The sequence below is a fragment of the Triturus cristatus genome, chromosome 12 (assembly GCF_964204655.1).
Source record: "Triturus cristatus chromosome 12, aTriCri1.1, whole genome shotgun sequence".
Lineage (NCBI taxonomy): Eukaryota > Metazoa > Chordata > Amphibia > Caudata > Salamandridae > Triturus > Triturus cristatus.
Window position 1 is genome coordinate 99646407 of NC_140595.1, and position 13442 is coordinate 99659848.

The window sequence follows — 13442 nt, forward strand, 5'->3', positions numbered from 1 at the left end:
TCATAACAGTCATTCTCTACACCCTCAAGAGTCCTACTGAAGGCCAACCCCCAACCCATACTGTCTCCCACCAGGTGTCGCTGAATCCTAGTCCTTCCAGGATCTTATTCTATAGTCAGTCCTTCTGCCCATCCAACCAGTATGTTGTGGTACACCCTGCATATGTTACGGTTAGTGCTGTTTTGCCATTACCTTGGCCTCGTCAGAATTTGAGTTCCTTCACATCGTGGTCTCAAAGAATCCATCAGAAAGGAGTGCGACCTCTCAAGGACCTCCCAGGCCTGAACTTTTTGCAGCTGATGTTTGACCTTCTAATTCCTCTGTCAGAGGCAAGGGTGCCCCAGAGTTGGAAGCATGTGATGGTACTCCCACTTATAAAATAAAAAACAATTTTGACCCGACCAATTGGTCAAACTTTCATCCGAATTCTTTACTGCCCATTTTCTCAAAGGATTTGGAGAAACATGTTAACACCTGGCTTACATCAGTTGTGTAGTCCCAAAATGTTCTACACCTTTCACAGTCCGTCTTTAGGGCAGGCCACAACATTGAATCCGTCCTCCCAGTCGTCACTGAACATCTTAGACGACGTCTAGATGTGTGTGGGAGGGGGAACGGCAGCACTCATTTAACAAGATCTCAGTGCGGCCTTTGATACTGTGTCCCACTCTATTTTAGTTGAATTACTGAGGCCGCTGGACCTTGACAATACAGCACTGAACTGCTTTCGATCATTCTTTAAAGATCGAATGTTCTACGTTTTCTCAACTAATGAGAGGTCAGCGTCAAGGGCTCTCACATCGGGCATACCTCAGGGTTCGGTCTTAAGCCCCATGTTGCTTAACATCTACATCCGCCCTCTAGCCGACGTAGTGGAGAGCTGTGGCCTAACATTGTTTTCCAATGCAGATGACACACGGGTTATCTTCTCTTTGTCATCTGCACTGGACCCGGGATCCGCCGTTCTTAACCAGGGCTTGAGCCAAATCTCCTTATGGATGATTAACAATCTGCTCAAGCTCAATGGTGATAAGACGGAGGTCATGGTCCTGGGTAAGAGTTCTTCTCTGTGGGGCCCACAGCATTGCCCGGCATCCTTAGGCGATCTCCCCAATCCATCAACCAAAGTCAAAAATCTGGGCTTTTGGTTGGACTATGGACGATAGTCTATCTGTGAAGCATCAGGTAGCCAAGGTCACCTCCACCTGCTTCGCAGTGCTCAAGTAGGTGAAAAAGATTATCTGCATACTCCCCTTCCAGCTTAAAGGACTCTGATTCAAGCCCTTATTCTATCAAGGCTAGACTACGGCAACGTGTTGTATTTAGGTATTGATAAGGCTTCGATTTGACGACTACAGCTTGTCCAGAACTCAGACACCAGACTTCTGTTTCAGCTTCGAAAACACACTCTGGTTTCACATCTTTTCCATGAGCTCTATTGGCTTACGAACACAAAGCGCATCCAATTCAAATCCATGTGCTATATGTACAAAGCTAAAGCTAGTTTGGGCCCACGATATATCCAGGAACTGTTGGTGCCCTATCGGCCACACGTATATTAAGATCAATGAACCAGGCCCAGTGTACTGTGCCTAGGGTCAGATAGGCGAGCATGGGTGGTCGATCTTTCCCTGTTTTGGGTCCAAGACTGTGGAACGCTCTCCAAGAGTCTCTGAGAAACTGTACCTCATTCCAGAAAAATATGAAAGCTTGGTTATTTTAAACAGTGGCTAGGTTAACCTTACCCTCTTGCCGGGAAACCCTATGTGGCTCTTTATAGACTATAAATAAATAAAAATAAATACGTTGGATGATGGATAGTCTAGGTCTGGTTAAAAATGCTGGGTACATGTACATTTTTGGTTTTCTATGTGTTTGGTGTGTGTACTCGGAGGGTGCTTTTGAATCGGAGTCAATGCCTCCTGGGAGGATTCGAAGGTGAATTTCACGGGCACACAACAGGGCCCTTCGCTGCCAGTCCGTACATCATTTAAGCTGATGATCAGTTTCTCACTTACCTTTAATGACTGACCAACATCGGACCAGACCCTAAATATTAGCTCTGCACATAACTTAATACTTGCATTGAAAACTTTGTGTGCCATCTTTCCTTACAGTGATAAAGTATTCGGAGTGTACTCATTGTCCTTTTAGGTCTCTCCTTTAGACCGCTTTAGCTGTCTGGTGGCAGACCTATTGTTTCCAATACATAGCATGTATTTAGAGCAGTTTTGGGCCAGCTCCTTACTAACAATGTGATGCCTTTGTTGCCTATCTCAGTTGTCTGCTCTCTATTTAATGGTTTTGCTCCTAATTTATGTGTTTGTTACACTCACCCAAGAGGAATATGCTGGTCGTCTGATTGGATGAGTTGTATTCTTCCATGCTATACTCTAGGGGGCTCTTTTATTCTCCGGTATTCAGTAATCCACATGCATCTGTTTCCTTGTTCTCTCTGCTTTTTTACTTTTCATCTACCCCACTTACTGACAGCATCTCTTCCCCCTGGCCCTAAGGCTCCCCGCCCTGCTCCCCATCCCCACTGGCCATGTGATTGTATTTTTTTTGTGTAGTTGCCCAACAGCTTCTAACTGCTGCTGGGGCATTTGGATTCTTTCTTATGCTTCAAATGCACTTTTTTCACATTTCAATTTCCCGTTCTAACGTTTCTGTCCACATCCCAGAACGGTAACTTACAAATGACCAGTGCCGGATTAAACCCTGTGGAGGCCCCTAGGCAGTCAAAATTTCGCCCCCACCTCGCAAATTATCTCCTAATACCCAATGCACCAGATTTGTTTACAAACTGACAGCTGCCTGAAGATGAGCTTTTAAGAGTCAAACTATTATGTGACTCTGATGTCTCTGGTTTATGTTCTTTAAGTTGTTTTTTTTTTTTTTTTTTAAATATTTTTATTGAACAGGCTGGTGAGTAAAACATACATTAATACATGCATTTGTTTACAAAACGAGAGGAGGGAAGAAACAAAAAAAAAAAAGGGGCCGACCCAGTAAGCAGGGTTAAACACAAAGGGGAACAACACTATTCCATAAATGATCCCCAGTTCTTATCATGTTTCATCAAAGACCGAGTCCCCCTGAGATTAGCTAGTGCAGCCTCCATTGAGTAAGTCTCAGTTACCAGTGTCCACCAGTCCCAGACTGATGGCGGATCAGAGCGAGTCCAGGCTCTGGCCAAAGTTAGTTTAGCACAGGACATAAGAATTGAAGCCAGAGCAGCCTGGGGAAAAAGGGTGGGATGAATATCTAGCAAAACAGAGGAGGCAGTGAATGGAGGGAGCTGGGTTAACCTAGTTTCTAGAACCTTGCGAATGTCAGACCAATAATCCTTGAGAATAGGACAAGAAAACAGCATGTGTGTCAAATCGGCTGCGTGGACAGAGCATTTGGGGCATTTAGTGTAATCGTTGATAGAGTTGTTGAGAGACCATCTAGATATGATTTCCGGTGTATAATATAGCATGCAGGTCGTTCTAAATTGCTGTAGCCTCAGGCTGGAAGAGTGAACGCTATTATTGATATTCGATAGGGAGCATTCTATATCTTTCGATGTAACGTTTGTGCCTAATAGCCTGCCCCATTTAACAGCTAGTTTAGAACAATCGTTTGGTTTAGAGTTAATTAAAAGGCTATAAATGTTACTAATTGCAGACTTAGTTGTTGAAGAGTAGAAATGTATCCAGATGTCGCAATCAGAAATCTCGAGTAGTCTTTTTTTATTCACTAGATAGTCATGTATCTGTCGGTGTTTAAATCTCATAGCTTCGGGGAGGTCATAAAGCAGTTTAAGTGTATCAAAGTCTAAAAAGCCTTGCGTGCCATATAGGTCCCCTAGCTGACTGATACCCCGTCTTGTCCAGATATGAGAGTTGTGTTCGTTAAAAATTCCCGGAAGACCCGGATTGCCCCACAGCGGTAGTTTGTGGTGAAAAAAAGTAGTTTTGCAAAAAGTGAGTATGTTATCCCAGATCTTTACTATATCTCTTGCTGTCTTAAATTTTACTCTTTTAAAGTAGTTGGGGTCGTTGACTCGTAGTAGAAACTTATTGGAGTCATGTTTTAGCATAAAAAAATGAAAAAAGAATGCCCCACCCTGATTTAATAAAGAGCGAATACGAAATACAAAAGCAGACCAAAAATATAATTTAAAATCAGGAAAATTAAGCCCTCCCAAATTTGTATTATTTTTCAGAGAGTTCAATGACCTCCTCGCTTTTTTGTAGCCCCAAATAAAGCTACTAAATGCGCCGTCTAGCTGTTTGAAAAACAAGTTGTTTAAAGCCAATGGAATGGAACGAAATAAGTACAAGAATTTAGGTAGAACCTTCATTTTGATTAAGTTGATTCTGCCGATAATATTTAATGGTAGTCGGTGCCATTTTTTTAAAAGTAAGATAGTGGATTTAATTAATGGATTATAGTTTATGTTATTGATTTCTTGGATTTGAGCCGTTAATTTGACTCCTAAATAAGTAGCGCTTTTACATATCTCAGGAACTGTAACGATGGGAGTATAATTAGCTATGATTTGGGTCTTCTGTATGTTGAGCTTATAGCCGGAAACAGTTCCGAATTTTTCAGCCTCAAAGACGATGCCTTGAAGAGCCGCCACAACATCATGTGAGTAAACCGCGATATCGTCGGCATATGCAGTTATTTTTAATGTTTGAGTGCCTGATCTGAAAGGAACAATTTGGGTTTGTAGTTGGAGAGCATGCAAGAATGGTTCCAGTGAAAGGGCGAATAAGAGAGGAGAGAGAGGGCAGCCCTGGCGGGTACCCCGTAAGATTGAGAACTCTTGAGAGGACAGACCCCCATAGGATGTATAGGCTGTTGGGTTGTCATACAGTGCCTGTATAGCTCGTAAGAATTGTCCCCCAAAGCCCAACTTAGAGAGGACACACCATAGGTAGTCCCAGCCCACTCGGTCAAAAGCCTTCTCGGCATCTAATAGGATCATGCCGAGTGGGGTGGATTCTATCTCTGCTACATCGAATGCCGTAATGGCCATGTTTACGTGTGCTGTTGTGTCCCTCCCTGTTATGAACCCGTGTTGCTGAGGGTTAACAATTAAAGGCAGGAAGGGGGACAATCTTATAGCTAGTATTTTAGCAAATATTTTAGCATCGGTATTATTCAGTGAGATAGGTCGGTATGATCCTCTCTCCTCCTTTGGTTTATTCTTTTTCAAAAAGAATATTATTTTTGCCCTATTCCATGATTTTGGGGCCTTTCCATAACAGCCGACAGCTTGCATAACCTCCAATAATAAGGGTCCCAATTCGACTAAGCAGATTTTATAAATCTCCAGAGGAATTGTGTCCTCCCCTGCAGCTTTCCCTGCCGGTAGTAGTTCTATTGCCTGTTGTAGTTCATCACCTGTGATGATGTCTGACATCGATTCTTGTATTGTGTTGAACTGTGGTTTAATTAAGAACTTGTCAACGTAGTCTTGGATTGCTTCTGGGTTGGAAATACTTTCTGGGGTATATAGTGTACTGTAGTAATCCGCAAATTGTTCTATTATTTCATTCTGCTGATTATATATTTTGCCATCGCTACCTCGGATGCTTGTTATCAGTGTGTGGGCTCTGTCTTCAGCAACCTTATAGGAAAGGATTTTGCCAATTTTGTCTCCACTGTCATATTGTGAAATCTTATATTTATGAATATTTGCGCTGCTCTTTTGGATAAATTTGTTTTTGGCCTCATTCTTAAGTGAGCAAAGTTTAAGGCCGATCTCTGTGATCCCAGGTAGGTTTGAGCGGAGTGCAGAAGCCAGAATTTCTTCTTCGATTGCAATTTTAGAGATAATCTGTGCCTTCTGCTTTCTAAGTTCAGTATTTTTTCTGATTACATATGCTTGGGTGAAACCCCTAATGCCCGCTTTGCAAGCGTCCCAGACCATAAGGCATGGAGCAGAATTGACGTTAGTATACAAAAATTCGGTCAAGTGTGATTTAAGCTGTTTCACAAATTGTGCATCTGAGAGTAAGTGTCTAGGGAAGGAAAATGGTCTGGGGGGAGTCCTAATATGTAGTGTAGTGATTGCTAAAATTATGGCATTGTGATCCGACGAGATTCGAGGGCATAGAGTCATCGTGCTATGTTTTAATAGATTGTCGCTGATTAGTGCCATATCTAGCCTAGAGCATGATCTGTGTGGTGCCGAATAATACGTATAACCTGGTGTGTTCGGATGTAGGTATCGCCAAGCGTCCTTAATGTTGTGAATACGACAGATGTCGGATATGGCTGACCTGGTTTTGCGCATCCTGTGAGAACTTCCTGGGTGAGTTGAGTCTATTTTATAATGGACCACAAAATAGACTCAACTCACCCAGGAAGTTCTCACAGGATGCGCAAAACCAGTGTTCTTTAAGTTGTTAATGGGTACATTACATAAATACAGTATTTTCTCTATGGAGTCTTTGATGTAAAGTTTTCGTTTCTTTGAGATGATTAATTTTTTCAATCTTTTGGAAACAATATTTAAGAAAGCTTGATTGTAATTTTCTTTTTCAGATCATTATTATTTTGATCTGTTGTTGCAGGCCCCTAAAAAGAGTGGGGTTTATAGGCCGGTGCCTCTTTGGTAATCCGGCACTGCAAATGACCACATAATAAGAAAACACCCACAGAAAAGCAAGCACTGCATATCCACTCCCTCAGAAGCACTTTCATGTCCCCGAGTCCACCAAGTACTCAATAAATCTCTCCGTACCAGCACCCACCTTTTCCACAGGTTGCAGAGCACTCTGTGGTGCCTACTCTTTTCCAGTAGAACTCCAGGGGTTCTGCCCGGTTGCGGATGGGTGGCGGGGGAAGTGGGGGTACTCGAACGTTCCTCTGGAGGGTCCCATGTGGTCTCCCAGACTGGCCGCCCTGTGCTGCTCCTGCCACGTTTCTGTTCACTATAGCGGGGTGTGTGGCGAAAGTAGGTGGCTCTCGTAGTTCGCTCCATGATCCGCGACTCACGGCACCTAAAAAAGAAGTGGAAGACAAATTTGACCCCAATCTGAGGTTAGAAGTAAGGCTTAACAAAAGCCTATACTTGATCAGTTGCGTTTGGTGGAGGTAAGTTATTCATTTTTGAAGACTTTTTGGAATCAAGTTATGTAGAATCGTACAGAATACCCAAGCCACACAGGTGCACCAGCTACCTCCACAACCTTGTCATTTTCATTATCGTGGTCCTTTTTCATTTTTTATCATTTGTCACCCTATTCATTTGTATGTCTGTCACTAAATGAGATGTGATGTCTGTGGCATCGCATGATGTAACTTTATGTTGAGCAGAATATTTCTATGTTTGTCGGTTAGATCATGTGAATAATTCTAACGTGTTTTGTGTTTTCGTTTCATATCCTTTTTTCGATTTGTCTAGTCTTTTTTTCTGTACAATTTTCTTCTCATGTTCATTATTATGGTCATTCTGATGTAAATTATCTGAACATGTTTGGCTGTGTATTAGCAGCATTTTTTCTATATATGGCTTACGGCCCTGATGAAGCCACATGTTGTCGTGAAACGTGTTGTCCTACGAAAAATATCTCTTGAAACAATACATTTACATTGAACTAAGATCTATCCATTGAGCTTGTTCTCATTCCGTTTCAGACCTCAAAAACAGTCATTGTTTATCTATATTATACACAGGGCAGGGGGTTTTGTCATGTTAATACTTTTGAGGTCCGTGTCTAACCCCTCAGAGAACCTCTGTCTCCCTGCCCCTTCAAACTAAATTATACTTCACTAAAAGTGTTAAAAAAAAGTCTATGTAGTATCTGATAAGCCACTCAAAACATTTAGGTCCTCTTTATGACTTGCCTGGGGACATTTTCCTGGAGGGGGATACTGGTTTGGTCAACTACTCGTTTTCGATCTCTCCAACCCCGGTAATTATTGAGCCTTCAAGCTCAGGACTGGATTATCCAAGCTGGTAGACACCGGGCCCGGACACTTATGAGTAGTTACGCTATCTGAGGTCAGCTGCTGCATCCAGACCCAGCACTCCCTTATACCTGTGCCACGGCTGACCAGTAAAACCTCCGCCCACCTGAAGTAAAAGAAATTCTGCCTTTCCGCCAAGCCAACACACCCCTAGGGCCATGGGATAAAAACAGCAACATTTACCAATATCTCCAAGCAGGTGGTGCACGTGAGCAGATTTGGGGTAATTATTTCCGCCAGAAGAGGTGGAACAAAACAGGCAGAATTTGACCCGCTATTTCAGGTCCTTGTGTTAAACGCCATTCCAGGGGCAACAACGGCCAATCTCAGTTAATGCATGTCGAGACACCGGACAGAATTGTTCATTGGGGTCCCAATATCCCCCTTCTTTTAAACGTGAAACTCTTAATAAAGGTCTAAATAATAGGCTTAAATAAAAGTGAAGGGATTTTTTGGTCAACATTTTTTTTTACAAAATTCCAAATTCATTAATCAATGATCTGATATTTTGCATGTTCAATATTAAGTCCAATCGAGCACTTGTTTATTGGCACTAGTCCCATATTCGATATCCGATGTAGGATCAATCACGCACTGAAAGATAATAGGTCTTGAGCGTATACCATCATACAAAGACATAAGCAGATGCTAGATAAACTACAACTTTAAAGAGGAGTGACAGAGCAGCATTCTCATCAAAGGATCTATCCACAATCGAGTCATTGTAATAAATAGAGTAGAACTAGTACATGAAATTTAAAATATGCAAAAGGTTTTGCAACAACTTTCTACCGAGCCCGGAGATATATTTTGTTTGATGCATTTGTTGGTTTCAGTTTATGAGCATTTAAGGCAGTCTTTGGAGATAATCGACTCTAATCATCGCCTATCAATGCAAAAAAAGCAATACGAACAGTCCATCTGACTCAAACTATTTGATTGATATCCGTCATAATTCTCTCTGGTTTTGCCTGGCTCAAGGACAGTGGTCTTGGTAATCCTGGGAATGGTCATTATCTAGTACTGGTTCGAGGCCTCATATTACACCATTCGAGTGGCTAACGCAGGCTCTTCCTCCAATATCAGCACCCTGATGTTTCATCGATGTTGACTTGTAGTAAAATATCACTCACTCAAAGCGAGATCCTATCGCAGGGCTCTGACTTTCAGCTTCCTTGAGTGGGCCATTTGTTAGAGCTCCACGCTATGATAGCGGGTTTCCTGCCACTCATGAGACCCATATGGTGTGTTCGCTGGTGGCGGTTTATCATCACAGAGATCACTGTAGGTTTCCCATCCATTCATTGCAATTACCTCATTCTACCCATCAGGACAAGACAGATCCATCATGGCTGCTTTGCTGTCCACCCATTCGGTGGAGGTATTTCCTGCTTGAGGGCCACGCAAAACATTGTGAAGATGTAGCTCATTTTATGGAAACCATCTGGTCTGTTCCTCTGAGCCACTGGGTTCATCGCTGCAGCATCTGTCGATTCCGGACTACTAGTTACAAATTTGCTGCATCTCTTTACACATGCACCCTTTATCCTACCACTTAAATCCAGTCTGAAGACACTGTTCCACCTCTGTCATTAAAGTGTATCTGTCACAAGCTTCAATAAAGACGCCCCTAAAGGTTCCAATGACACCACTCTTACTTTTTCATGGATACGTCAGCCTTTTCCCAGAGCTCATCAGCTCATTCAACCCGTCCTGCTACAATTACTCCCGCAAAACGCAGATCACTCTAATGCTGGAAAACCCTTCTGATCTGGTGATATTGTTGGGCAATGACTAAAACAGAGGAGCTGGTCCCCGAAGGATGGGAAACCACCATACGGTCATCTCCTCTAAGATGGGAGACCCTCATTCTTGGAGGTTAGTCTAATTATTAACCTACTGCCACAAGACATCCATACCTCAGACCACCAACCCCCTAAAATAAAGAATAGACTTGTGATTATCTATTTATTTAGAAAATCTTGAATTGATGGGAGTTCTTTTCCCCAACCCACATTCAAGCCCTGGAACTCTCTATCTCTCTAGATGAATATGGATAATTAACCATCAAGCATTCCGGGAAGCGATAAAGGCCTGGCTCTTCCAAAACTCGTGCAGCTTCAAGCTCAGTTTACAAGACGGACACTGAATCTGTAGCCAAACACTATACCAACCCTGTGCCAGGGTGAAGGTGCACCTTAGCGTAGGTGCTGCCAGAAGTGCCACGAACAGAGCAAACCCTCAACCATTACACAGGACACCCAATAATCAACCGAAAGGCACCAAAAAGCTACATAATAAACCCACAGTCCACCACCTAGGCACAAAAAGCTGTATTCTCACCTACGTGACCATCGAAGAAAGTGTTTCAGAGACATGAAACCCTATGAAAATTGAAAAAGATTGTACGTGAGAACTGGCATGGCATGCCAAATAGACTCGCGCAAAAACCGTTTTGAATGCCTTAGTGCCTTTTTTTTCTCCTTGGTGCATCCTTCTGTAACCACTTTTCTGATGCAACAAAGGACTGGCTTCCGGAAGTGGTTGTTCTTTTTTGCAAGAAGGTAAAGGTTCAACCGATAGACCAAAGCCTCAACAATGTCAAAGACCCGGTGACGTACTCTTCCAGAAAGCAGACTTTGACTTGAACAAGTCTGACTGCAAATGTGATGCAAAAAAGGACAGTACATTAAAACTTACAGTTTCTATTTGTATCAAAGTAGTTAAATGAACAATAGATCTCTGGCTTTTTACCTGTGATAGCAGCCTCTATAATTTAGAATAAAATATCTTCATTTCGCATAATTACAAAAAGAATAATTCATTTGGATTTCAATACAGCAAACCCAAGGCCGAATTTTTAGACCTAAGGTTAATAGTGAGTTATGGTCACCGGTAAAACACCACATACTGAAGAAAAAAAAAAAATAATAATAATCTACATGCTCACAATGTGCATCTTCACAGACCTCTGAAGGATATTCACACTGGATATTTTCTTTTTGTGGAAAAAGCCCCAGAGATGCTAAATATAGGAAATAAATTAAACGCGTTTCCAAATGATATAGGCCTGGAGGCTATTTTTAAAAAAATGAATCGCCGAAGTAAGGCAATCAGTCATGCAGAGGTTAACAGCAGAAAGTGTGAGATATATCAGGTGCGTCCCAGGGAGAACCTCGCTAACAATGCCCATCAACTCCGCTGAGCTGGACATCCTCAAGAACGCCAGATCCCCCAAGATACCCATGTCATTATCTGTCAGACACTGTCCGCTCAGTGCCTCAGGTCCCCGATTGCCTTATCCGTATGCAGACCAACCCTATAACATTGTTACTCTCCCAGAGTCAACAGTGATGGGCCCTGCGACCCAGATCCAGAATTCTACTGTCCCGCGTCTTTCCAAGACCTGGATATCCCTCGCTCCCAAACGTACCCTTCCAGAACAAACTCTCCTCCGCAAGTCTTAGGTAGCACATTGCAATATCTTACCAGATTCGCGTGGCGGGAGCTGGGGGACTGGTACAGGTGGGTTGACAGGACGGGCCTGGCGGGCTTGTACATGAGGAGTATCAGGACGGGCCTGGCGGGCTGGAAGAGACGGACTATTGGGGCGGGCGTGGTGTCGATTATCCAGGTGGGTCAGGCGAGCTTGTTCAGGCCGATTATCAGAGCGGCCCACCTCCGAAGACACAAAGAAGCGATAGGAGACTCCAGGATTATCCTGTTGGAATATCATCTGGGATTTAAAGAACAGAAAGGACATTAATTGGCAGGAATTTTAAAATGTATATTAGTTTCATAAAATCTTCCACAGTCAATGAAGGACAAGTGCAGACTTTAGGATTCTCTAGGCAGAGTAAAAAAGTGGAGAAGGAGTATGGTCCTATATGGAGACAAAAGGGAGAATCCAAAAAAGTCAGCAAGACCTTGGCAAAATTAATTTAAAATACGTGTGCACTGCTCAGTTAGGTAAAGAGATTTTTCAGGGAGGCAATAAGCTCTGAAAAGGCTGGGCCTTGGTTAGGCACATAAAAGCAATGCCTGATATGTTATAACATGAATGGAAAGAAAATGTACTTTAGAAGAAAGGAAATGTATGTTACATTGTTGTTTTTGTGACTGCGCTCATGACATAATTCACATAGTGTGCTGAAATGAGTAGGAGGCAATCTCTCGTTAGCGTGCTCACATAAACATCAAGGGCTTCAGTAGTGGGTCCGTGTGCCACAAACGACTCCCCGCCTAAGTTCTCCTCGCGTCCAGGCCTGGTGTAGATGAATTCGGTGCCACCAGCTGGGTATGTGCCTGGGGGATCAACGGCCCAGTTCCCATTGATAACCGATTTCCCAGAGTGGCTCCTCAAAGCTGCAACAGAAAAAAGGAAGTTTGAGAGATGATCGTGTGTTGCTGGACAACCAGATCAGTTGCGAGCCATGGCTTAATCTAAATGTAAACAAGGATCCGCAATGGCCAACAATTGGATTTGGGCCATTGCTTGCAGACCTGATGACCTAATCTGAACTAAGTCCAGCATGTGCTTAAACCCATCATTGTGTTGTGCATGTCTGCAACCTAAAAGGGAGCCAGTGTAGGCATCACGCATGCACTGGCATATTGGAGAATCAGAACAATGGCATATGGTTGGGCAAATGTTGGCAGAGGCAATGAAGAATACCTGAGTGGGCCTGAATTATGCAATGGCCTGTACATCACAATCTGCACTATCGCTATAAACTGAACAGGGGCCAGTTTGAGCAAAACTTGCGCGAAGAACTTTTTGAACCTATCATGACCACAGACCTGATAAGCAGTGGCTTATGATGGCCAGACCTGAAAATGAGCAAGCACAAATCTAAATCAACAATCACCTGTGTGGTCCTAAAGTGAACTGAAAGAAGCGCTAGCCAGAGGGCAACATGAAAATACCCCTACATGAACCCATAGTGAGCAATGGATCGTGTGGCCCTAAGCTGTGAGAAGTTTAGTGTGGACCTACCACAAACAAAGGCTAGCCTGGGTGTAACCTGGACAATAGCACGTGATCACAACATTAGCAAGCAGATATGTGCATTTATCCTGGTTCACAAAGGCCTTTATGTGCGCAATCTGTGCAGGAGTCTGGCAAGTACAGACCTATTTGGGCCTAACATGAGCACAAACCTATGAAGACAAACTTCGACCAATGCCAGTCAGTGTGAACCTAACCTGTCTGCAATTACCTGATCTCCTTGCTTTCTTACCCTACCTCCACTCACTGGCATGGCCTTACCTACTAGTCAGTCCTCGACCGCTTCAGGCAGCACTTGTATTCCCTAGCCATACTTCATCCCCTGTACCCTGCAACCGTATCCCCTAGCACTCTTTGGTCTCTTCTAGCCGCAAACCACTTTCAATACCCCAAGTCAGTTATTGTCTCCCATAGACACACTTTTCAAGGTAAGCCATCATTCCACTTTGCTAGCTGTGAC

At 43.2% G+C, this 13442-nt stretch overlaps 1 protein-coding gene across 2 annotated transcripts in view; it reads right to left on the minus strand.

Moving 5' to 3' along the window:
* ADAMTSL4 (ADAMTS like 4) overlaps positions 1–13442 on the minus strand; it is a 264753-nt gene that overhangs the window by 36009 nt on the left and 215302 nt on the right. For both annotated transcript variants that reach the window (XM_085639415.1, XM_085639416.1), the window contains exons 9-11: positions 12164–12339; positions 11464–11710; positions 6756–7004 (exon numbers count right to left, since the gene is read on the minus strand). In XM_085639415.1, the coding sequence (XP_085495541.1) occupies positions 6756–7004; positions 11464–11710; positions 12164–12339 (672 nt within the window). The remainder of the gene's footprint in view (positions 1–6755; positions 7005–11463; positions 11711–12163; positions 12340–13442) is intronic.